The sequence below is a fragment of the Haliotis rubra genome, unplaced genomic scaffold, assembly GCF_003918875.1.
Source record: "Haliotis rubra isolate DU_JTF1 unplaced genomic scaffold, ASM391887v1 Scf112, whole genome shotgun sequence".
NCBI lineage: Eukaryota > Metazoa > Mollusca > Gastropoda > Lepetellida > Haliotidae > Haliotis > Haliotis rubra.
In genome coordinates, this window is record NW_025765026.1 from 432,862 (window position 1) to 460,598 (window position 27,737).

The 27,737-nt window shown below is 39.4% G+C and overlaps 1 protein-coding gene and 1 pseudogene across 1 annotated transcript; both read right to left on the minus strand.

Moving 5' to 3' along the window:
• Positions 1-4,112: 4,112 nt before the first annotated feature.
• On the minus strand, positions 4,113-13,906 carry LOC124289478 (epoxide hydrolase 4-like). The gene is made up of 6 exons (XM_046726106.1): positions 13,821-13,906; positions 10,167-10,291; positions 8,640-8,752; positions 7,514-7,682; positions 6,679-6,842; positions 4,113-5,621 (listed from the first exon to the last, which is right to left on the minus strand). Exons 1-6 carry the CDS (start codon positions 13,875-13,877, stop codon positions 5,371-5,373), a joined length of 879 nt encoding a protein of 292 aa, XP_046582062.1. The 5' UTR covers positions 13,878-13,906; the 3' UTR covers positions 4,113-5,370.
• Positions 13,907-20,264: 6,358 nt separating this feature from the next.
• On the minus strand, positions 20,265-27,223 carry LOC124289485 (annotated as a pseudogene).
• Between the last annotated feature and the right edge of the window lie 514 nt (positions 27,224-27,737).

Sequence of the window (27,737 nt, forward strand, 5' to 3'; positions counted from 1 at the left end):
GTTGCGGTTTGAAACCATAACAATAACAAAAATACGCTATTTTGTCAATTCAATGCATGTAAGACGTGGGTAATAATCTCTATGTATGTCAGTGATAACGTTGTACATAGTATATTGATGTGGTAATTTCATAGATAGATAGTTATACTGTTAAGCGAACAATGTCTCTTTGAAACAATGCAAAGATAAGGTGGCTGTTAATATGTTTTGGTGCAATACATTTCAGTTGTTTCTAGTAAAGACTCATACCATGAACGGCACATATATGCCACTCAAAAGAGCCAGTCCACTGACACTCATCGCAGTGTTATTGTTTATAGTCCCCTTCAGAAACAGCTGTTTTGCGGCGATATTGTCCTTTATCAGATAGAACCTGGGGTTTTATAGACCTAGAGTTACACAGGCTCTTCCCAAAGTATAGAACTCGATTCTAATCTTATTATTGTGCTTATTAATTGTGGATGTGTTTAACAACTTCATTAATAATTATCATATGCATCTTAAAATATACATAGAATATATTCTGTTTTCATCAGATCTGTGACAAGCTACTGCATTCCCCTTAAAGTAAATGAAGCAACGATACAACTGGATCATTCATTTTACCGATGATTGCAATTGGGTTCCTGACTCACATATACATTCTAGTTTATATATGTTTTCATTCGAAACGCGTAACGGCGAAAACTCGGATTATGGATTCACCCAAAGAATTGAGCTTGATAAGATTAATGTCAAAACGGAAAAGCCACTGTCATATAAATGGCTCATATTTATAGTCAGACCAATAAGATTATATTTATTTATTTCTGTTATCAAGATGACTGACAGTGTACTCAATAATATTGCTATAGACCCACAGCACACGCAATGTTTGGTGGCATGAATTATCCATGTAATTGGAGAAACAGTTTAATTCTCTTTGCTGTTAGTCTTTGCTTAAATATAGAGTAATGTTATATACAACATCAAAGTTTTCAAATGTAACAATTTCGATCAAAGATGTCACAGTTTGAGACTTGATGACCTGTTTAAGATACACGTATATATGATCTGAGTAACGCTCACATACAAGCAATACATAGAATTCAACTTCATAACAGACCCACAGCACTCACACTCATCTCTCAACGTCAACCAAACTTTGCATATGGTATCAACGGAAGCTATATCTCTAGGTGTTGACATCATTCATATCAACAGACATAAACACGTACAGGGCAAATGATACCCTTTCACCAAAATGTATACATGTATATGTTAACCTCCACACAGTTGCTGATGCAATGTGCACAACTTGAGATGTAATGGGATACATGAGAGCAAGAGTGAGCATATCATATGTACACAATGTTCGAATAGGGTTCCAAAAGATTACCCAGCCTCCTTTGGTCAGAGATACCAAGGCCATGTGACATGTCCCAGAACCTCTCTCTCTCTCTCGACCCCTGGAAAGACATCCGTCTCTCTCTGACAACCGACTCAGTCAATTTTGCTCAGTCATTGTCACATAGATGAGAGCAAGAGTGAGCTCCCCGTATGTACACAAGAAAATAGGTTCCAAAGATTACCCAGCTTCTTTGGTCAGAGGCCATGAGTATGTCCAATGCCCTGTAAACCTCTCTCTGACAGAGGCCCAGTCAATTTTGCTCAGTCATTTTCCCAGGAAGCGCTGCCTTCTTCAATCTACCAAGAACATTTTGGGCCAGAGTGACAAAATGGTTTATACCTGGCAGCAAACCCGGATACTCTCCCAAAGTCGGTCAACTGATTGGGAGGTGCAAAACCTAAGGCACAAAGAACAGTCGGCCCGCTGAACAAAGAGATCGTACTACGTAGCGCTGACAGTAACTCTCATACTTTAACGCTACGGTCTCTTTGTAGAGCTGGGCCTTGGTACTTTGGTCTCTTTTTTGCCATCTTTCTCCTGACTCTGGACGACCATAGTGAGAAACGTCGAAAGTTTGGAGTCATAAAGAAAATGCAGTGATTAAAATGATTTCATTGGGTTTATAACACACGACAACGTCAGGTTATTGGCCAGCATCCGTATGAGACTGCATACGGACCAGTTCCAGAGAATTATCATTTTCCATGTCGCCCTCTACATATTCTGGGTCGTACCATATGGATCTGTGAGACAAAACTACAAGTATGGGGAAATGATAAGAGAATTGAACCAAACCATCATGTCACCTAAGGTGCTGTGTTTGTGCCACCTTTAGACATCTACTGTTTTTTCACTGTTTTTCACCTATTTTCACGAAATACATTGCACGAACTACAGTACATGTTTTTAGATTTTGAAACAAAACCACACATATAGGGTTTCTTGTGAGATGTGACTGGTTCAGGGCAGCACAGAGAGGGCCTTCTGATACACTTCATCCAAGCATACTGCACGTTAACTCCAGTCTTTTGTCAGTTTCCTTTAAAAAACACAGCCTTAGTTGTAGTAGTAATAGTAGTAGAAGTAGTAGTAGTAGTAGTAGTAGTAGTAGTAGTAGTAGTAGTGGTAGTGGTAGCAGTAGTAGTAGTAGGAGTATAAGTAGTAGTAGTAGTAGAAGTAGTAGTAGAAGTAGCAGTAGTAGTAGAAGAAGTAATAGTAGTAGTAGTAGAAGTATTAGTAGTAGTAGTAGTAGTAGTAGTAGTTGGCAGCAAAACGTATGAGATTGAGTTGGCAACATAAAATTAAAGCAAATATGAAATCGCCCCTCTCACTTACTGACAAAAAACGCAAACATAAAGGTCAAATACTGTATTTATCTTTTCAAAATGTTGTTGTATACATATTCTTCACACAAAATAACAGCAGGAAGCACATTTGTCTATAAAGCACTTGTGTGCATTAACCATCTTCATACAATGATCAAGATACAAATCTATACACACAGTAACATCATTACATAGTATGACCAAATATCTTTCAACCTCGTTTTCACAACATGAAATGAATGAGGGCACACGATTGTTATTCATTTTGGTTTGAAGGCTCAAACAGAACGATAATGATGTATATATGGGTTTATTAGCCACGCTTCTAAGATGCCTAGCGGTTAGAACAATCGAAAAATAATTACATTATCAGACAATAAAGGCAGATTCAAGATATTTTATTAAACTTTTATTTCATTGAAGGATTTCAGGTCTCTTTCAGAACGATACAACACTATGACGTCATATTCGAGTTATGATCGTCGTAATATATCATGGGAGTTTGAAGAGTTAATACTACAAACTACTACAAACTCACTTTATACAGTAATCTCCCCTAGTGTACCGTGATGTCACTTGCATTGTGACGTCATGACTCAGTTATGACGTCATAGTGACGACGTCATAGTCCTAACTGCCAGTTCACCTGATGAAGGGACCTGGAATGGTCTCGAAACGTTGTGAGAGAAATTAAAAAAGAAGTTTAATCCATAAAAATATCTTGGACATCAATGTACAACTTCTAAATGCCACTGAAAGACAATAAAGGTATAGTTTTTTGATGACGTAACAATTGAATGACGTTATCCCGTCACTGCGCCATTCTAGTGTGCCTCCTCGTAATCGAACCATTTTACATTACGTCACAATGTAAGCGACGTCACGATGCATGTCAGTTGTCGCCTCGTACGGCCTCCTACAGTAAACTACTGCGTTGCATCCCGTTTCTTGGTTTGCAGTTGCTTCACTCACCTAACATCACTGGTGGAAACATTACGTTTATGTTTTCTGACGTAAAATGTCTCAGTTCGACTCACAAGTTTTCAGCGGTCACGGTAACGTTCGCAATGTTTACATTCCCACAATGCAATCGTGGAATGTCGCTTGACTACTCAGCTTCGTCTGGATGTACTGATCTAAACATACGTTGGTAATAGAAATGCGACGTTCACATGGTTTACGTTAATCACAGATGTAATTAAAATAATTTAGAGAAGATATTTAATCCGAACGTAAACCGTCATCAAACTGTTTATCATTTGTTTTTCTGGTAACGTTCGTCTTAACGTTGGGGGGCAGACACATCAATAGAACAGCGCGCCATTTAGCCCTGTGCGAGGATTGTTAATTTAGGTCACCGACACCGTCGTTTGTTTTCTGCCTTAAATTAATCGTAATTATCCTTAGAAAGTATTAAATTTGGCATCTTAGAAAAGAAATACAGTTTGCTCTACCACCATGTATAGTGTAATAAAACACACTTTCGCCCTGAACTATTATGACGTTAAAGCACTCGGTTAAATAAAAGGATAAAATAGAAAAAAGTTGGCTGGTCTATATAGTAATCAAAGTTAAGAATTAAAGATAGTTAGCAAGTACATTAGTCAAATATGCAAGTTATCATATCTGCCTGAAGCGGAATTTCTGACATTCTCAGTGTGTGTGCGTGCGTGCGTCAAATGACTGGTGTCTGCATAATCACCCAATGTCGGCATAATTGAAGACATTGGGTGAGATATCTCGTTTACATAAGTTTGAAAAATGGCTAAAGTGTCGGGGTGGCCTTGAAGATAAGGTCAAGGTCACCCAAATCGACTGCTATGTAGGCTGTCACCAAATTTGAAGACACTGGGTACAACAGTTCATGAGATATCGCGACGCGTTAACAAGAATCAGGACGGACGGACGCTGCTGAATATGGCGGGGGACAATAAGGTAATCAATTTAAAATGTCTGTCGACAAAGGACAGTAAAACCAACCAGACCATCACAGATATGTATCTAAAACTGGTAATTAAATCTAAAATGTAGAGAACGATACAATATAAAAACAGGCTATAGATCGCCAACAACTGAAGGTAGATCACCATACTAGGGACCATGGTACCTTTGTTACCTGCATTGACCCTTGTTGGATTTACACCACCCCTTCAGCCGCTGGCGATTGTAGGATATATTTAGCCAAACTTTAAAAGGACAAAAATACTACGTTTTAAAAATCTGGTCAGTTTAAGTTCAGTTTTGAAAGTTTGCGGACTTACGTATCCTCTCAGGAGGACAATAATTTTACGATACTTTAACCCCTCCGAGGATCTAAAATCCTCAACCACTAACAATCGCTGTTGCTAATTTATACTACCATGTTTAAAATACCAGTTATCTTTTTACAAAACATATTATCCAAAATTTATCAAGTAATTTCCTTTAAAAATTCAGTTATTAAATGATAATTAATGTTATAAAAAAGATCCTTAACTGTTTTGACATCGAAATATTTATCCCTTTTGATGGAAAAATTAATATGATAATATGATGCATGTTTCGTTGGCATAATAGATTGCAAGCAAAGCACCGATGCCGTTTTGAGCAATCACCAGAATGAATTAATCATTTCTTCTCAAAACAATTGTTATCATTTAACGGCAAAATAAAGATTTACTTTAGAAAATCTCTCATATGTTTGTTAACTATGTCCGGAGTGTCCATCATGACCCAGTGACCTGCCTCCTCTATGTATTTGACTGTTTGGTTGTCTACAACAGCAGCAGCAGCAGCGGACATGTCTCTGTCCAGGATCATGTCCTTGCAGCCCCAAATAACCAGCAGCGGACAGGAGATCTTCGAGATCTTTCTTGGAGGGAACCGGATAAAAGCTCGATAATAATCGATAACAGCGGTTGCAGCACCTGGAAATAACCAGTAAATGTATTATAATACAATGTTAGTTACATATATGAAATCACTATGCCAGAAGCTTAGACTCCATCGGTGTCCTTGTGCCTGAAGACTGATCTCAAACATCTAATCCCTGTTCTCGGCAAAATTAAAATCTGAAATGCCTTTGGGGATTTATGGTAAATGTGCTTGCTGCACGTCACAAAGGAATGCGCCCGGTGGTCATGTTCGATGATTTGGTCAGTTGCTTGTCACCATGACTCGGTGTGAGATAAGGCTCATTATATCAATCGCAGCTTGGCTGGTCCCGACGTGATAACGTACAAGCCGCCAATATATCAGACTTAATATTTTGGCATTCACAAACCTAAGGGTTACATGAGGCACCGTCCCTATACTATTTTTTCAGGGGCGGTGTAGTAGCCTAGTCTTTAATGCGTTGGCTCGTCACGCCTAAGACCCAAGTTCGATTCCCCACATTGGTACAATGTGTGAAGCCCTTTTCTGGTGTCCCCCGTCGTGATATTGCTGGAATATTGCTACAAGCGGCGTTAAACCATAAATGCGTCTCTATCCCTTTTACACAATGAAGAGATCCAAGGGTCTCAGGACAACCCAGAACCATATCTAACAATATACCTACTGATCCATTGCACCAAGAACATCTCCACATTTACAGACTAATGTAACACATTGATAACTAGAGTGACATCGCTCTCTAAGAAGCTCCCTAGCAACCTACTAAACCTGGTCATAGCCACATGTATGGCCTGAACATCATTTAAAATAATATAATGAAACCTACAGCATGAGGTTGGGGCCCTGTTCTGCCTCAACTCTCCCAAATGATATTAATTGATACCCCTTTAGATATTATGGCGGTGGGGTAGCCTAGTGGCTAAAGCGTTCGCTCGTCACGCCGAAGTCCCGGGTTCGATTCCTCACATGGGTACAATGTGTGACCCTATTTCTGGTGTCCCCCGCCGTGATATTACAGGAATGTTGCTAAACTATAACTCACTCACTCACTTTAGATATTACAGTAATTAACTGCTACAATGTAATTACCTGGTCTAGATAAAGCGTATTTGTAGGCCTCCATGTCCTCAGTGCTAAGTGTTCCTACCGTGAGATTACCATTAGGCCCCGCCATGGTTGTTTCCATAAGTTTCATGTCATTCACTAGCAGCATCAACTCAGGAAGAAACGGGACTTGGAAGAATAAAATGTACCTAAAACAGACAATGATAGGTACATATTAACAAAATGATACTCGTCAGAAAAAGTAAACATTTATTGTTATTCATTAACGGATTAGCAAATGTCATAAGTTCAGAAGGATATATAATAAACGCATGGATAATAAGCCGAAATGACATATTCAATATGGCTGCCACGATGGCCATATTGAAACCGGACAAGACTTCAGGAATGAAACGTCACAGAGTAAATTCAGAGAGTAACTTAATGCTTCTTCCTTGCTCGCATTGATATAGTGAAGTATTCTTATCTGGAGATATTGGTGTAGACTGCATATTGTGTTAAGGATGTTTAGTTTCTTAAAATATATTTTGATCACGTATATAGTCAGATGGCATCATTTCACTTGGTAATCTTGCCTAATGTTCTTGATTACAAGCAACACCCTGCCGGCCAACACATCCTCGATAATCTCCAGGGTATACGTTACGATCACTCTCCACTATAGTGGAGATTATCGACGATGCCGGCCAACACTGTTCATGAAGGGATCATACCGCCCCAACATTTGACTTTTCTCAACAAGCTCCAGACAGCCTAAATGTACTTGTTACACGGTTACCACTAACAGATAAACAATGTATATTCGTGGTACATGTACCATTGTCATGATTAGCCAATGCAGACTATATACTGTTATTACCATACTTTCTTCAACTCGAACATATGCGTCTCCAGATAGTTGTGAATAATGTCTGGACGGGGACAGTTCATTGTAATGAGTTTGTCGACCATGTGTGGGTGTTTAGAGGCGAATATTCTGGCAATTACTGCTCCCCAGTCCAGACCTACTAGCACACAGGATCTGTAGCCTGAAAATAGAAGCAGGAGTTACTGTGTTCTCCGACTCCACACAACACACGACAGGTATAACATTACACCTGTATATCAAACCACTATCATGTTCACGCATGTTTATATTTCATATTGAGTATTTTTCTTATTGTCTAGGGCGGTGGGTAGCCTAGTGGTTAAAGCGTTCGCTCGTCACGCCGAAGACCCGGGTTCGATTCCTCACATGGGTGCCTACAATGTGTGACCCCATTTCTGGTGTCCCCCGCCGTGATATTACAGGAATATTGCTAAAAGCGGCGTAAAACCCAACTCACTCACTCACTCACTCTTATTGTCTATGCAGATAGTTGATTCAGCAGGAAAACATATATGCTCAGTATGTTTAGATGTTTACTTTCGTTTCACGTACAATATTCCATACCTTATCCGAGACACTAGACTTGGTAATTCTATGATATAAGCAAACCACTTCACATTTCATTCTCCTCAAAGAACGAACGTTCACAACCAGGACATACAGCAATTCTAAATTAAAAAGCACAAGACAGCAATTAATTGCATTTCTGTTCAACGGTACACACATGAACCTCAAATCTAACTTCCTTTACTTCAGTTCGGTGCTACCACCCTGAAACAACTGGATTACGTTGAGTACAACTTCAAGAAAAAGGACATATTTAATTTGTTTTTCTGTATGTTTGTTGAAGGTGGCCTGTAAATAACTGAAACAGGACCAGATAATCCATGATGTTTACAGGCATCACTACCGAACGCAAGGGTGCGATAACACACCGACAACCAAGTCACAGTGAGTGAGTATGGTTTTACGCCGTTTTTAGCAATATTACAGCAATATCACGGCGTAGGACACCAAGTCACAGATCCTGATAATTGAATCCAATCAGGTGTCCCTGACAACCATCACAGATATCAAGTTTAACCCGGAATCTGCACGGGAGTAAATACAATCTTACCAAGAGCAGGGATGATCTGTTTAAGATCCGTCACCAACTTGGACATCTGGTAATTGGCAACACCGGAAGGCTTGTCAGAGTCACCATAACCCCTCATATCAATGGCCACAACCCTGGGGGAAAAATAACGCCGTTTTATAATTACAAAGTTAAAATGTGAGGAAAATGAAAAAGTGGTAAATTCGATCAGCAAGGTCACTGAGCTGACAGACAGAACATTCAGTTCGAATAGCATAAGAAGTAATAGACATCGTAGAAATTGGGAAGTCATAATATTAAAATCATATATGTTTGTAAATCTGGTTTCTCTGTGACCATAGAAGGCTCAGGGTCCCGATCCACAATGTTTCGTAACGTTACGACCTGTCGTAACTCCATAGTTTATAATTGACTTACGAATGTCGTAGCGCTGAAAACGTTTTGTGGATCGGGACCCTGATGTACACAGCTTACTGCCTGACAATGGTGTCAGTCCTGCATCACTTGTTACCTACCAAACCTAGACTTGTACAAATGGGAATAACAAATAATATTGATGGTTTGCATATGTTGTCTGATACATTTAGCAGGGTAACCACAATCGGACAGGATCAAGAGAACTAGACTTCACAGATAAAGATGTTATAATTCAACTTGCCAAACAAAGCTATTTGCTTGAATTCCCCAAACGAAAGGAAGACCCTTTAAAATAATTCCAACTTTCCACGTCCTACAGAGGGAATGATATCATTACCATTTCATTACAAAATGTGCATCAATATTGAGAAAAAGTTCAGAAATTCCCACAAATTCTGTTTTTCCTTTCATCTATTGCTTATTGAATCACCCTGTCCGTTTGATATTCACTTGTATTGTTGAAATGTGTAATAAATACAAAAGTGCACACAAGACCATGCAACAAATTATATATCATTTTTCAAAAACCCAATGACAACAGCTTACATAGAGGCTCAATTTGAGTTCGTCTGGGATTTGGACACACTTTCATAGATTTCTGGTAATGCCTAACCATTAGGGAAGAATATGTGACGAGGGGGGGTGATTTATTAAATAACCTATAAGGTGGTGGTGAAATCTGTCACGAGTGAAGTTATTGTTAATTAATGATTGACATACATTCTGTCTGGACACATTAATTTAAACTCGTAATGTATTTGTGTACGTGGTTTACTTGTCTACCGCCGACATTGAAACCTTACCTATTGTTGCACGACATCAAAGTGCACTCATTTAGTTTGTTTGGTTCAAATTGTCATTTTACCTGACCAATAAGCAGTTACAATTTCCATAATCTCACTGGTGCCATATTTAGTATTACTTTGATACAATGCTTATGGAACACTACAGAAGATATGTGTTGTTAAATATGTTGGGGATAGTCTTTCAAAGAAGTTTCAAAGAACAAGAAAATCCGAACCGTTTTGGAGACGTGAAAAGTTCTAGTAATTTAATTTCTATGTTTAGGGCAACCTAATAGGGAAGACGCAGCACGAACAGTAAACCAGTCTAATGGAATCTCTTGATCACCTGTAATCGTTCTTGAACTCACGCAACTGGAATCGCCATGAGTACCAAAACTCTGGGAACCCATGCACAAACAGCATCAACGGTTTGGTCTCGTCTCCCTGGGCAACATAGTGGATCTTTACATCCTGAAATGAGAAAATACCATTTATAAGATGGTCTTAGCAGCATAGACTGTTTGATTCCAAACAAAAATTGGTTTAAGTATATTGGTACTGCACGGAAATTGAGTAATATGTAACAAGTAAGGACAGATTAGGGGCAATCAAATCAGGTAACACGCCCGATTAAAAATACAGAACCTAGTAATTCCATTCTATTCATTATCTTCGTTCTGACAAGGAAATATTGAACGCAAACTGTTTTTTTCATCAGTGTAGACAAAATGAAGTCTCATTGTCAGCATTTGCTCAAAGTTTTGCATTGGTTAGAATCCAGGAAACACTGAAAAATGTCGGAAACAAAGTACGTTCCTCTTTACGAATTGTTTCAAAATCCATATACTAGTACTTAACTCACATGCATGACGGGGTTTCCAGTGGATCAACACTGGCGATTTCTCTTCTCCTGCAAGGTAGCCAACCCATTCTCACACACACGTGTGATATGAAGTATTTCACATGGGTTTCTCATCCACACGTATGTTAGAAATACTTTGGCTAGGGACAGAACCATACCTCTAAATCCGCTAACAATTTCTGTTGATAAATATTAAATTATACGAATAATGACTTGACACGTTTGAGAAAAAAATATTTACTCTTAAACATTATATTCTGTGGAATATCAGCGACTGACGAGTAATTATTGTAAATGTTAAACCTTTGATCGGCCAATCGAATGTTTTCCAAGCTTATTTGATTTTTTTTCTCTTTATAAGTAAGCATAATGACCTCTTTCAGCACCAAGATTTGGTTGTATTGTTTTCATATTCATGGTGGTATTACAGCAATGTACGTGAACACCTGCTTGGTGATGTTGTATTTTTTTGTATTCATTTCAGTTGGATACAAGCATCAATTTGCCGAAACGCTCAAGTGGCGGACACCATACATGGAATGGAACACACACATATTCAGTCACATTATGTGAGGTGAGGTGAAATTGGGTTTAACGTCGTGCTTGAGAATATTTCGCTTATATGACGACGTGCATGCGTGTGTATGTGTATGTGCGGCTGCTTGTACTAGCCCAGACTTAAGCTGGTTTTACAGTGCTAGCCCACTGAGATACCATGCCGCTGTGAAGCATGAATACCCCACTCAGACACATTATACTGACTCCGAGCCGACCAGTCCTTGTTGTACCCTTCAACGCCGAGTGCCAGACAGGGACCAACAAGTACCATATTTTAACGTCTTTTGGTATGACGCAGTCGGGGATCGAACCCGCGACCTTCCGCTCTCTGGGCGGACGCTCTAACCACTACACCACGGAGGCGGTCAGTTACATTATGTGTTGGGAATAGTATACTAAGTGCAAGACCGTGGAATCACAATGGAAGTTCTACATCATCGTCAGATACAGTCATAACAGTCACAGCGCTGGTGATATTATATTCCATTTTCTATTAAATTCATCCGTATTGATATTTTTCGAACAAATATACCTTTCAATTTGAAATACTGCTTTATAGATACTAAAACAGGGTTTCAGACGCTTTATGATCATTTCTGATATATGGCGTTTGGCCAATAAAATCAGGTGATAGAGTAGGTGGTTGCTATTGCAGCAAAATAATATATCTATAGTAGGAGGACACAAGTTCATGTATTATGTTCAATAGTCTATTAACGAGATTGATAGATTATTTCCAAAACAGTTTGATAGTTGGACATTCAATATATACCTGATAGATGTTACTGAACCACTTAATAAAATATCTATGGTAGGAAGTTCATCAATAGTCTGTTAACGAGATTGATAGATTCTTTCCAAAACAGTTTGATAGTTGGACATTCAATATATACCTGATAGATGTTACTGAACCACATAATGAAATTAAATCATTATCAACCAGTTTCATTTTAAGCAACTCCCTTTTTGTGTAAATGGCTTTATAACTCCCTTTTTGTGTAAATGGCTTTATATATATATATATATATATATTCGATGTCCCATTTATCACAGACTTTGTGAAAGTTATTTTCAGAAATGAAATTATCATAAAATAATTTTGAAACTTTACTACGTTTGTTCAAATCATTCCAAGGGGACAGTTTGATTTATTTGGATGGTTTGCTGCTGGCATAACATCTTTCCATTTTTGGGGAATATTGTGAAAAACACGATTTAGATCAAGTACCGTATCCCTAACATCAAATTTTGCTTTAAGTTCTGAAAATGTAAAGGAAATCATGGTCATTACAAATATCCTTAATGTGTACTATTCATTTTTGAAACCAGTTAATCAAATTAGTGTGGTTACACAGGTGATTTAGATAAATGGGTTGCATGTGAACGTCATTTATATCATTCATAGCCGACTAACGGGTGGTCAGGCTCGCTGACTTGGTTGACACATGTCATCGGTTCCCAATTGAGCAGATCGATGCTCGTGCTGTTGACCACTGGATTGCCTCGATTATTTACAGACCGCTGCCATATAGCTGGGATATTGCTCACTGCTGCGTAAAACTAAACTCACTCACTCACTCACCATTCATAGCCCTTAATATATTTATTCCATGCATCGAGTGCGTCTTTCCGAAACGGGTTTTCGAGTTTGTATTGTTTATTAACATTTGAGCCTAATAGAAGTATGCCTTTTAGAGGAAAACCAGCTAAACTATAAAATTTGAAACGTATCTCTTTAAACATGCAATTTTTAGTGAATCAGTAAAAGTTTTGATATTAACCATGCTCAGACCATCATCTTCATATGTTGATTTCTGTTGTTATTACCTACGTGGGCGAACATATCGGGTTCATATTTTTCATACGATGCCCTAGGGCAAAATATCACTTTGTCATGGTGACGTCACGATTCTTCTGTGACGTTGCGTTCTACATGCGGCGACGGCTGGTAGCCAGCCTATATTTGAAAGCAGATTTTGGTTTATTTTCCTCAATTTGACGACTTCGGTAATAAGCAGATAGGTTAGGTATTCGTGCTCATATCATACTATGTTAACGATACTCGTGCCTAAATATCGGTATATCCCTCGCTCTTGCTCGGGAAATACCAACATTTAGGCACTCGTGTCGTAAACATAGTATGACATGGGCACTCAAATAATATCCTCTATATAATGTTTCTTCCAAATATACATACACCAGGGAAGTTAATAATAAAGTGTTATGTGATAACAATTATGTTCATAACAATAACTTAGATTGACATTATACAACAACGAATGTATTTAACACGTATAACGTCGACAGCACATGTAGACCTGATTCCCGAATGACTCGGCACTTTTGTGTAAGCGACAGTAACTCCGCTAACCTTTAGTCTAAAGTCTAAAACTAATATCAGTAGCGACGATTAGCTGGCGAGACTCAGCTTGCTTGTACATTTAATGTCACTCATTCTAAACTGACGTTAAATCCGCGAAACAGTTCGTAAGGTCTGCGTGATTAGGAATATGAGCATGAATTATTCGCTAGGAAATTAATCAAAGGTCCGCTTTGACAAAAGCTATTTATTTTACTCACAGCCAAGTGAACATAGCCATGTGTTCCCAAGTCCGGGTCGTTTAGAACTGATGGCATCACATCTCGTTTCTTGCGGGAGAAAAATGCGATGGATGTCTCACGAAATACACAAACAAACCAAGCAAAACGAATATTGAACAAAACAGCCCAGTCCGAAGGAGATCAACCAGCGCAAGGTATCTCTGATCGCCATTCTTCCTAGTTGGGAACGTCAAAACTGTTGACGGGAATCAGTAGAAACGAAATACGTTTCACGCCTATGTATGTGGTAATACTTGCGTCATAGCCTGTATAAGCGAAGTACAATTTGTTTCAGGGTCACTTTCAAGATATTTGCTCATAGATAGCGACGTGCAGAAGCTAACAAGCACTGAGACTATTGTACGTAGGGGTAGATTGTATGTCGATGCGCTCTCACGGACATCAAGCTACTTTTTATTGACAAAAATGTTTTCTGTTTGATTTATTTTGTTTTGTTATGTCAACAATCTCGTTACTTTGACTAGAAACTGCATTCACAAAAGCCGCAATATATAGAACAACACGAATGTTGAACAGAAGGAAAATGCATTTGAGTTTCAGTTGCCATAGTTACTGGTAGTGAAAATCCAATGATAATGGGAATGAATAGAAACGAAATAAGTTTCACCCTATATGTGGTAATGCCCAAACTGTGATCCTTGTCTTTAACTGTGTAATATTCATAAGAGTTTCACCCTTTATGTGGTAATGCCCAAACTTTGATCCGTGTCTTTAACTGTGTAATATTCATAAGAACAATAATAATACAACATATCCATCCACTTGTCAGCTATAAGAGGTTACGGCCTATACTCCCTAATGTGCAGGTGGTTGGTAAATGCCTTGGATCAGTGTATGCATCAGATGCACATTTTGTATCTCATTAGGGGCCTTTGCATTAAAACCAACTAGTTAATATACTTAAAGCCATTAAAAATGCAATTTGACATTCATACTTTCTTTACTCACACAAATTTCAACATATATAAACCTAACTGGCAGATATGTTTTAAGTGAACATCTGTGAATAATTTCATCTGAAAATGTCCAGTCAACAACAACATCAGTGATGCAATAACGACATCAAACAAAGGAGGGGTCACTTGCAGTCAATATCGAGTGTGTCCACCGTGCGCTGCAAGACATGCTCGCAGTCTTTGGGGCATTGAAAGACACACATTCTCAGGAACAGCTGTTGGATGGTCTGCAGCCTCTGATGGTCTGTGGTCTAATCATGACACCACCCCCTTCCAAAACGATCATGTTCAAGGACACAGTTTGGCGCAGGTCTTTCTCCTTTACGTCGATAAATCTGTTGACGTCTATCTGCAAAGGATAAGTTAAACCTGGATTCATCTGAAAAATGACATCTGGCCATGTCCTGTTGCCAAGATTGGCCCCATTTGCTGCCCATCGCTGTCTGGCAAGTCTGTGGCGATGCAATAACCACGGTACGGGTGACGACACCGGATGTTGAAGGCAGCAAGGCGTCCTTGCACCTTTGGGCGCTGAAATGACGTTGACTTGTCCCAATTGTCCTCCTTGCCTAATCATCAGCTGTTTGGAACCGATTTCGCAAGTGTGAAACTCGGATATTGCGGTTTTGTCGAGCTGTTATCACAGGTGGTGCACCAGGTCGCGGACGATCAGCAACACTTCCGGTAGCCCGAAAACGTTGTCTGAGTCGACTTTCAGTGGATGGATGCACATTAAAGTGACTGGCAATCATCACATCTGAAGCACCTTGGCTGACCATACCGATAACCTAATTCCTTTCGTCTTGTGTCAAGTGTGGCATTTTCTCAAAGTGATTGAGTTCCACAATTCCTTTGTGCTTTTACAGGGCCTGGGTGCAGGTAATGCATGTGCACAACGTGTTTCATGAATGTGGTTGTGTTTACGAGAAATGTCAAAGGTTCAGTTTTAAGTATCAAAGTTCATGTGAGAGGAATGCTCCGGGACTCGAACTCGAAATGGGCCAGAATAACAGCCTTTTATCCCTACATCCTCTGTATCGCAGGAAAAATCTTCAATAGAACTTTTGTAAGTTTCAGGACAACAAATACCAATTGCGTTTTTAATGGCTTTCAGTATATATACTTGCTATATTCATAAGCACCAAGTGATACTGTAGCACATGCTGAAGAAAAGATATTATGTAATAGACTTTGATGGATTGTTCATGCACATTTGGATTATAGTTCGTTCATTTCCAACGCATCATGGACAAAGCACGGATTTGTCATTCAACAGTGGATCTTCGATAACATGCCAGTCAGAAAGGTCCAGTCAAAACTTTTATCACAATGACCCAGTCACTTCTAAACGCTCGTCTGGTCACAGCGACCCATGTTTGTGAAGTGTTTGTACTATTTAAGCGCATATCCATGCGTAAGCAGAGTCAATACGATGTTAAGAATAGCGTTTTGGTTACACTCCACTTGAACAATTATGTTGTCTGACATCACACAGGATGTCCGCAGAATCAAAACAATGCTATAATGTGTATGATATATATAAATCTTGAAAAGTCCTTCTCGGAAATCTTCTCGTGATCCATGTTTGGAAAGTGAAGCAGATCCAAATTTACCAACATTTATACTGGTCTGGTGCTAATTATGTTAATTTGCTTTCAATAATTAACTATAATTATGTCGTGACTGTATTGCATTTTGACCCTGTTGTATTGTATTCACAGACCGTTTTTTCAATAATTTAAAGTGTATTTCTTACAATAAATGCTTGAAACCCTTTATTGTTTGAATACTGTGAACACCATGCTTTTCGATAAATAAGTATAATTATGTTGTGACTGAACTACACTCAACCTTTGATCCTGCTGTATTTTATATACCACAAGAAGACATATCAATGAAAACCAGACTGACTTTAAGAGTTATATCAATATTTCAGCAATTCAAATGATTTTAGTAAATATGGATAATTTTGTTTCTAAATTTCAGGAATTATGTATAATTACTGAAAATTTCAGTAAATATACATAATTCCTTACTGAATCAGACATTATACATAATTACTGATATTTTCAGTAATTATACATATTTACTGATTGTACATATTCCCAGTAACATACATACATACATACATACATACATACATACATACATACATACATACATACATACATACATAATTACATACTTACATACTTACTTACTTACTTATTTATAACACATGTACTTAGTGTCGATGTGTACCGCACACCCAGAGATATGACTGTCAAGTTACGAAAGACTAATGGTGTTACTTTTATGTGGCATATATTTTCCTTTTAATCACACTTTCTCGTTACTTAAAATTTTAGTTTCCTGTGTTTTACGTTACTTCAATTACATTTTCGGAATTTAGTTAATTTTGTCTCATTATTTCATGTCTGTTCCAAAAACTCTAATAACGAGTTTAACAAAAAAGTATTTGAAATAACGAGACATTCTTTTTTTAAATGATTTATCCTACAAAAGTGGCACCATTAGGTTTCATATAAATAACATGAAGAAGTATTAAACGTTGTGAGATAACATCAGGGCGGTCCTTCTTTGGTCATGGGATGATCGTTCGAACTGAGGCATCGGCGGGACAACTGTATATAACATTAACTCTGCCCCAAGACGGACAAAGTAGACACTGATGCAAGTAGAAATGACATGCACACAACACAGACCTGGCAGCGTGGTGCATATCGCACTTGAATATGTCTCCAAGGTGCCCATCTAGGATCTACAGCAGGATTTGCGAAGAAATACATTATCGTACGTACTGGCGCATTTGTAGCGCAGTATTACAAGCAGTATGACGTCATAAAGGTTGACTGAATCACCAATAAACAAGAAACTTTGTCGGACAATCATTCATTGTCGAATCCCCTTACGAAATTGATCTTCATCCAACAAAATTAATGGCAGTAGCTCCTGTGGAAATTGGTTAGAAGCGACACCACTTACAGCCTGACTGATTGTGCAGTGTGTTAAGAACTCCCCTTAACACAACAGAAACGATAGCTGTTATTGTCCAAAACACATTTCTTGTTCCATTATTCAATGTCAGTAAGCTATCCAAAATAACGAAACATTGCCCGAAAATCGCTTAAAATAACCATTCATCTAGTTGCTCTTAAAGGTATACTGTCAAACGTCTTTCGCGAATGACTTCATTTGTGGGATCGGTTTGGTTCTATTGCTTCGATTTCTTCTCAAGATCCGCTGGGTGGATGAAGGTCCCTCAGCATGAGCCTGAATACTGTTAAACGGTTCAATCAGCAGTATTCTAGCTCTTCCACGATTCCCCAAGTAAATACTCGAACTCCAAAAGATTCTCAAAGTCCCTGGGTCAGAATATAGTGGAGAGGAACATAGGGTTCTAGTACCGTGTAGTAAGGGTGACTATTGAGGGGGAAACAACTATTGCGATAGCGATAGTCTACTGCAACATACTCCTTAACTGATGATAGCGATAGTCTACTGCAACATACTACTGCGATAGCGATAGTCACTGCGACCAACTATAGTCGGCCTTGAATTGTCTCATTTGAAGTCATTTCCTAAATGAATGTATAGTTTATACGAAATAGAAACATGTTGAAGTAGTTTCAGTCTCTTTGAATAACTAACAAGAAACTTGAAACCCAGACCAAGTAAACAATTAAAACTTAAACGTCTTGTTATTCACAATTTCAAACTCTGAGTCGCATGCCGTGTTTGCCGCCATGTTTGTTTAAGAGGCATCAGGGGTGGATAAGTCTAAATAAAGTGAACGAATCTGGTACTTCCTGTATTTTGCGCTGCGCATTTATCAACGGAAGTCAAGTACTAAACTACCGATAGTCGCACATACTATCGATGCATCGATAGTTTTTCGTTTCTGCCATCGATTAATTGATATCAGAGACTCAATAAATGCAATCCATCGATAGTTCGATGCATCGTTACAGCACTACCGTGTAGTATCTTCCGAAACTGTGTCGAAATATAGCACCTGTCTAAAAATAGCATACCTGCTAATCCAAAAGTTCCAGAGCGATGATTTGCTTCCGCCCAACCAGGCTATTGATCTAATGGACGCAGGGCAGGATTTTCCGCGGGTTCTAAATCTCTCATCTCAATCTAAAATTAACGCAATACAACGCAACAGATTGAGTCACTCTACTGAAAGCCATGGACTGACATTCCTCCATCAACTATCAACCACTGAACCCAGCTGAACTCACTAATTATTAATATAAAACTCAGACACAGACGTTAAAACTATATTTGTATCTATTCATTCATAATCAATAAATGAGGACAAAACATTGTTGACGAGTTTTAAAGCTTTAGTCACCATACAAAATAATTGGAAGCTTGTCTTAAAACATATAAGAACCTGATTATCCGGATTAATTTCTCTGTATAGTAATGCAAGTTCTAAAGCTATGCTGCAAGTGCACCACTCAAACTAATGCAATAAATCGGTCTAATACAAAATGCTTCCTACGACAGTTTTTTGCATATAGATAGATAGATAGATAGAGAGATGGTGAGATTTTGATAGGTATCCAGTTTGAAGATAAACACCGAGATTAACTGACTGAAATCACAGTGTCAAATGACTTGAGATAGGTAATAAAGTCCAAGTCCAACTTTTACACAAGCCATTGATATCACTTAACAATATAGACAGTCTATTGTTACTGGTGTGTGATTTATTTCCGTCCAATGTAAAACAATCCTTGGTCCACATTGCTATTTCCTATTGCAACTGCCTACTGTCTACTACTCTTCGTTTGTCGTTCTCTCAGGTGCCCCTTTGTCACAGGGATGTCAATCACTACGTGGTTCAGTCAGCAGCTTACTATTCTTAAAGTAGCCGATCAGTCCCTCTAATTCACGTCCTTACGTTGTTCATGTTGTCTGATGGTCAAATCACTGGACATACCACAGCCATTACGTTTGAGTGCTGCTTGTGACTTCAGAACGTTGATCCTGTCCTTACAAGGCACAGTTTACGATGAACGGACGCGGTTAAAAAGATTTTACTCTTTCTATATCATCGGTGGAATCATAGCTATTGATTATCAACAGAGACAATTTCTTCAGAGAATGTCAGCACACACGTCTTACAAGCAAGGGCAAGTAGCTAGAAACCAGCACACAGGCTCTGTAGCCTGGGGAGCAGAAACAGGTGGAAGGTGCGGTGTAGCCATGTCTGGACACCAAATAACACAAACGAGGCATACATACACACCGAGATATCTGAATATCTATACCTGTAGATATTTTATTGTAAATCACATTTTTATCTCTAATATGATTTCTACCTTATATGTGGACGTTGCATATTTACTCAAGGAAATCTTTCATGTGTTCGTTAACTTTGGCAGGTGTGTCCATCATGACCCAGTGACTAGCCTCCTCTATGTATTTAACTGTGTAATTGTTCACAACAGCATCACCGGTTGCAGCCAGGCCCCTTATCCAGGGCCGCATCCTTGCAGCCCCAGATGGTCAGCACCGGGCAGGAGATCCTTGGCATCCTTTTTGTTGCAGGAAACCGAAACATGGCTCGGTAGTAATTGATGGTAGCTGTTGCAGCACCTGCAGGCAGGAAGCAAGGAGTAAATAAAGAATATTGTGTTAAATTCATATAATAAACAATCTGCAAGAGTATTAGCGCAACAAACAAGGTTCCCACATTCTGGCTGATCTGAAACAACACATCCATTCTGTAGACAATACTACAATCTTAATTCCCCTGCATGGTTTCACGGACAGAATAGAAGCTGTTGAACAGCAGAATATGAACTGATTGTACGAAATGTGAATTTTCCTTGACGTGATATGGGGGAACTGAAACATGACACCGGAAAGACTTTTATCTGAACAAACCAGCTCTCTATTATAGCTAGCTATGTAGTGTTCTATGTGAAGATATATGGAGTTTTGTTGTAGTATTTACATACGCTAGTATTTACATATCTCGCTATCAAATGAGCATTTTCTTTACGCCCAGTCAGACCTTAATTCAAGCGTTTCGAAACTGCATCGTTTGCATGTGCTCACGTAGCCTGTCCCTCCTGCTGACAATTTCACGCTGTCACGATGTTATGATTTCTTTGTTACAACGTTATTCTGTGGACTCGTCACAACGTTGTGGCCTGTAGTTGCAATACGTCATTTTACGTCGCCCCAAGGTTAAAGTTATTTGATGCTACCGTATGTTACGTTGTCCTAAGGTTCTATTTAAAGTTAATAGTTGAATAATTTTCCCAGTAGTGAACAGTGCCTATGAAACAAAGCTGAAATTCACTTCAATGTTTATTCGTCAATTTGCATGTTGTTTTGGTCTTGTGGTGAAGAAGGAATCTCAAAGTGAAACGTTTCACAGAAAAAGCTATCGGGACACCAAGTTATAAGAAAGGTTGTTATCACGTTGTCATATAACGTTATAAAATGACGTAATACTAACGTTGTGGCAACGTTGTGTCATGACGTTACCAATCTACAACCTACCCACACGCTGTGCCATGACGTTACCAATCTACAACCTACCCACACGCTGTGTCATGACTTTACCAATCTACAACCTACCCACACGCTGTGTCATGACTTGACCAATCTACAACCTCCCCACAACGTTGTGTCATGACTTTACCAATCTACAACCTACCCACACGCTGTGTCATGACGTTACCAATCTACAACCTACCCACACGCTGTGTCATGACGTTACCAATTTACAACCTACCCACACGCTGTGTCATGACTTTACCAATCTACAACCTACCCACAACGTTGTGTCATGACTTTACCAATCTACAACCTACCCACAACGTTGTGTCATGACGTTACCAATCTACAACCTACCCACACGCCGTGTCATGACTTTACCAATCTAGAACCTACCCACAACGTTGTGTCATGACGTTACCGATCTAGAACCTTCCCACAATGCTGTGTCATGACGTTACCAATCTACAACCTACCCACAACGTTGTGTCATGACGTTACCAATCTATTAACCTTCCCACAACGTTGCGAAAACGTTGTGTGTTGGCTGGGCCACGCCATACCGCTGTGTACTCTGCAAAGCACGTCGCGTTCAGTCTGTCTATTGAACGTGGCAGTATGTACAACCTTCAAATCAAGTCCTCTTCTCAATGTAAAAACACAATTCCATTACTCGTCCACCAATAACTACAGTTTCAGAGAGTTCTTAAACTCTACACATTAATTACCTGGCATAGAGAAAGCATATTTGTAGGCCTCTACATCATCAGCACTTAATTTCCCTGACGTGAGACCACACTGACGCTCGTATAGAGTCTTTCCAGAGCTTTCATGTCCCTCACTTGCAGTGCCAACTCTGGGAGAAATGGAACTTGGAAGAAGAACATGTACCTGGAACAGATCATGAAGACAAATATTCACGAAATCACAAACTTGACGTTAAATAAACAGCCACAATTAGATATTTCGATATATGTTCTACCCATGTGAGAAAATATTAATTTGAAAAGGCAACAGTTCAGATGATGATAAATGACGATGGCAAGAAACAAATGCCACTAGTTACTTTCATTTCAAAAATATGGATCAGTTTAACAGTTATAGTTCTGGGCCTAGATTTTCGAGGCTCTCTTGAAGCTTAGAAAGTCTCGTAAGTTCATGTTAATGTAAGGCACTTACGGCCATCTTAACATAAGGAGAGCTTCGAAAATCTAGGTCCTGAAACGAAACCAAAACATGCTAAAGTTATTTAGGCCAAAATATGTCCCAAGAAAACATGACAAGTTATATGGCAGCAAAATTGCAAAACTCCAAAAGGCAACAGTTAAGCTGATAAGCATTACATGAGCACAAATGTCCAAAATGTCGAAACTTATTGAAAGCCAGTTGCAAACCCTATCTTTGTTTGAGACTAATTCCAAATTGTTGTTGTTTTATGGAAACATAAAAATCAGATTTTATTAAAGTATCAAGGCTGAAAAGGTACCGAGTAACCTGTTAAGCAATGCGGTTAAAGAATGGCATTCATGTTTTGGCTCGGAGAATAGGGTGGGTGGAAACGCATACGCCACTGCCAATGCAAACACTAAAATATGCCAAAAAGAAACTTGCGAAGAAAACAGTATTTCATGAAACTGCTACCACATCATAACACATCATGGATGTTTCAACAAACAGTATTATTGAATGTCAAATATATTTGAAGTTGAAAAAATGTTCATGATTCATGGTCGGCAACGTACTCACATTAATTTGTTGATGCATTAATGCCATGAAGTTCTGTACACATACGTTCAATAAAAACAACTCAAACGTTTCCAAAGAGTCGAAACTGATGTCAAACGTAACGTTATCCTCAAATACATTCCTTATCTCAGGGTAGAATCATTATCCAACATGGAAACCCTTCCTCCCTTTCTACTGCTCGTGGAAGCACAATAAAAGGTCTCAGGCATCAATAATTACCATGGTTACCATTCTACATAACTACTTGTTGATCATGTATCCTGAGCATTGTTATATTAATTTGTTAGTCATTGCATAATAGACTAAATATAATTTGATTACCAAGATTTCTTGAACTGCGACAGATGCGTCTCTAAGTAGCTGCGAAAGGCGTCAAGAGATGGACAGTTCATTATGATCAGCTTGTCGACCAGTTCTGGGTGGTAGGCAGTCAATGACCAAGCAACGGCGCCTCCCCAGTCATGAGCTACCAGCACGCAGGACTTGTAGCCTGGGAAACAGAAGCAGGTGGAGTGTCCTGTAGAGTCACGTCTTTACTCCACACAGCACACGAAAAGCAAAACACACATCTGTGTATCCGAATATTTATCAGGTTTCCCAGTTATTGTAATTCCGTTTGACATATTACATGATAAAGCGCATTTTTCTGTAAGCTGTTAGATTACTTAGCAGACAAACATAGATCCTCTATTTGTTAAAATGGTAGAAGGATGATGATCTGTAAATAACTGACTGACTGACTGAGTTTGGTTTTACGCCGCTTTTAGCAATATTCCAGCAACATCAGGGCGGGGGACACCAGAAATGGGCTTCACAAATAGTACCCATGTGGAGATTCGAACCCGGGTCTTCGGCGTGACGAGCCAACGCTTTAACCACTAGGCTACCCCACCGCCCCCTGTAAATAACTGAAGTTCTGTCAATAATCGATGCTGGACCTTATTATTAAGTGAGTCAAATCATATGCATTGATTTTCGAAATTGAGATACAGCGACATGCATCAACCTAGTCATCGAAACTGACCGCCTGATGATGTTAGTTGACTCTTACAACAAGCATCTGTTCTAAAATCTACCGACCGTGAAGATCCGGGTTAGAATTGATCTTCAGTATCCCATGATTGTCGTAAAAGGCGACTAACGGAATTGGGTGGTCAGGCTCGCTGACCTGGTTGACACATGTCCTCGTATCCTAATTGCGTAGATCGATGCTCATGCTGTTGATCACTAAATTGTCTGGTCCAGACTCGATTATTTACAGACTGCCGTCATTTAGCTGGAATATTGCTGAGTGCGGCGAAACACTAACTACACTCACTCACTCACTCACTCACTCACTGTTTTGTAGTGCATGTGTATCGTTTTTATTCCCAGCGAATGAATATCCTTCAGATCTTGGAATTCAGTAGAACCATATCTGGTGGTGGCACGTGGTCCTGTGCATAGCGCTCAGGTCACAAAGTTTCTAGGACTTCAGTCCTGCCCCACAACGAAGCACATGTGATACATGTGGTCTCACCTAAGGCAAGTGAGTTTGTTTCACAATTGTCTCTGTTCACCCAGTAGGAAATGGGTACCCGGTGAAATAAGTCGTTAGACTATTAACCTTCTAGAGCCTAACAGGCAGCTTGGGTTATCCGGGGTAATAATGATCAGGTTGTGCGCTTTGAGCAGGATATCTAGCCTTGAAAAGGCGCGTTATAAATATTCTCATTATTATTATTATTATCTGGGGGGGTTTTCCGCTATTATAGACGTAAGCGGCTGGCTGTCAACCGCTGGGTGCGGCGTAAAATTAAACTCACTCACTCATTCACTCACTCTAACATCTAACCAAGATCTTCTACCACTTAAAACACTTGTAAAATATATCTTTCATTCTTCTACTTGATAGATTTGTTCACAACACTTCGAAATGTTCCTGTTACCTAGAGCTGGTATGACTTGTTTCAGATCGCCCACCATCTTGGACATCTGGTAATTGTCAACACCGGAAGGCTTGTCAGAGTCGCCATAGCCTCTCAGATCAATGGCCACAACCCTGGAGGGGAAAAGCGCAAGTCTCATAATTATTAAAACCCAGGAAAAACAAAGATCATAGGTACACCAACAGAAATGAGAACTTTGTTATAGTGCGAGTGTCTGGTAAGAGTGGTAAATATAACAAACCCGCTCTGTCTGATCATGTTGAGTAGATAACTTTGTGAAAGTTTTATGTTTGATCCATGTAGTTTGTTACTTTGTGATAGGTGTTGGTAAGTTTTAATGAGTGGATAACATTCCGCGATGGGTAGATTTCTAAAGGAGTGAGTGAGTGTAGTTTTACGCCGCACTCAGCAATATTCCAGCTATATGGCGGCGGTCTGTAAATAATCGAGTCTGGACCAGACAATCCAGTGATCAACAGGATGAGCATCGATCTGCGCAATTGGGAACCGATGACGTGTGTCAACCAAGTCAGCGAGCCTGACCACCCGATCTCGTCAGTCGCCTCTTACGACAAGCATAGTCGCCTTTTGTGGCAAGCATGGGTTGATGAAGACCTATTCTACCCCGGATCCTCACGGGTCGCTTTCTAAAGGCCTGGGTAGTTACGTTTAGATAGTCCTTTACTATCTGATAATACAGGCAATCTTTCTTTAATAGTCTACTGTTGTAAAATCTGAGGATATCTGATTGGGTGGGCAATTTATATCTAGGGCATTTCGACTGTTTACCTTCAAGGTTGCAGCCAGTAATATTCTGATACGTATTGAAAATGGTCTTTGAACTTAATGTGGGGGGACCTACCAATGAGGTGAAATCCACGAGCAAGGGTACAGTGCCGGCAAATCTTAACATAATCAGAGTAGGCCAGGGATTTGAACACCCTATCATACATTAATGGCAAAGCCAAAGAAATACAACTCCGGTCACCTGTAATCCTTCTTGAACTCACGCAGCTGGTATCGCCATGAGTACCAGAACTCTGGAAATCCATGCACAAACAGCATCAACGGTTTGTTCTCGTCTCCCTGGGCAACATAGTGGATCCTGACATCCTGAAATAAGAAAAACGTGGTGCAGCTTTGATAGTAGCGGTGACGGAAAATAGCGTTAGATAGCTAGCCCAGACCAGCTGTATCTCTTATTCAGGCGAGATTTTAATTTCCACCACGCATTTATATTTTATAAACAACGGGAGTAAAGACATCCATCAAAGATAATAAGTGTATTTATTACTATTTAAAGAATTGACTTGGTGACTGATGGTATAAACAGTGGTAGTATAGTTAACTCCTTCTTAATTCTTCATCATCACTGGTGTACATATTATTTATGTGCAGTACATTAGCAAACATTACAGGACAGAATTTGAACCTGCGCGGGGTGCGGATACAAATGCTGCTGTTACAGGTCATTGGCTCCCTCCCTCTGCAAGCCGTCTGCGTTCTGCTGTTTATTTTGTTGACAGTTACATAGACAGATTCTTTAATACAAATGCATAAAATCGGTGATTTACAATGTGATTAGGTTGTCTGACAAAACATCCACTTGCACAGTTTGAGATCGATTGGGTCATTGGATGAAGAGATATTTACAAAAAAACGGGTCCACATGCATTTCATGCTAAACTATACGGAGTATGCAGGCATGATTTCTAAATGATTCAGCAAAAGTGAGTGTGTACAAAGTCCAACAAATACCGGTATCGCTTGGCGCGGCAGCTTCAGGTTTTCCATAATAGGTTGTGCGATTATGACCGGTGTTTCTCCAGCTCTATGCCATGGTCTCTAAACTGACCATAAAATACATATCTGAAATGTCTGCATCTTTAAGCATAAATAATTAGCAAAGAATTTATCAGCCCCGTTTATACAGTTTGTTCACTCACCTCCAAGTGCACGTAGCCATGTGTTCCCAAGTCCGGGTCGTTTAGAACCGATGGCATCACGTCTCGTTTCTTGCGGAGAAAAATGCGATAGGGTGTTTCACAATCCACACAGTTAAAACGAACAAAACCCATGCTGAATACAAACAACCCAGTCCGAAGGAGATCCATCTGACTAGAATATCTTTCAACGCCATACTTCCTGCCTGGGAAAGACAGAAGTGTTACGTGACTGAATAGAAATGAAATGAGGTCGGCCCATGTCATACGCTGCATGTCATTGATAACAATGTGCATGCTATACTCATGAGCTTTAAATAAGCAACCCCTGGATATGCAGGCAGTTGTTTCTTCACATGGTAAGACGTAGACTTTCACGAAAAGTGCGCGAGGCAGGGATTGCGTTACATAGGTACAGTGTGCGAAATTGCCACTGCCCCTCTTGCCCGTGGCTAGTAAAGATCCAGTCTGACCAGTAAATCAACACAATCACTGGCCCGACTTGCTACTGAATTTTCATTTTGTTAATACATAACCCTCTCCGAAAATTTTAAATCATACAACATTATGGTCGTTAGGAAAATGTTCATCACATTAGCAGCTTAATGATGAAGCCAGTATCGCCGACAATATCTTATTCTCATCTAGGGAATCATTTTGTGGGATAGCAACTTTTGGGCATAGGTAGCCTGACTGGCTAGCAAAATTTGGAAACTATTTCGTACACTGCATAGGTGTTGATCTTTAACCACACGATTATTAGTCGACTTCCCACAT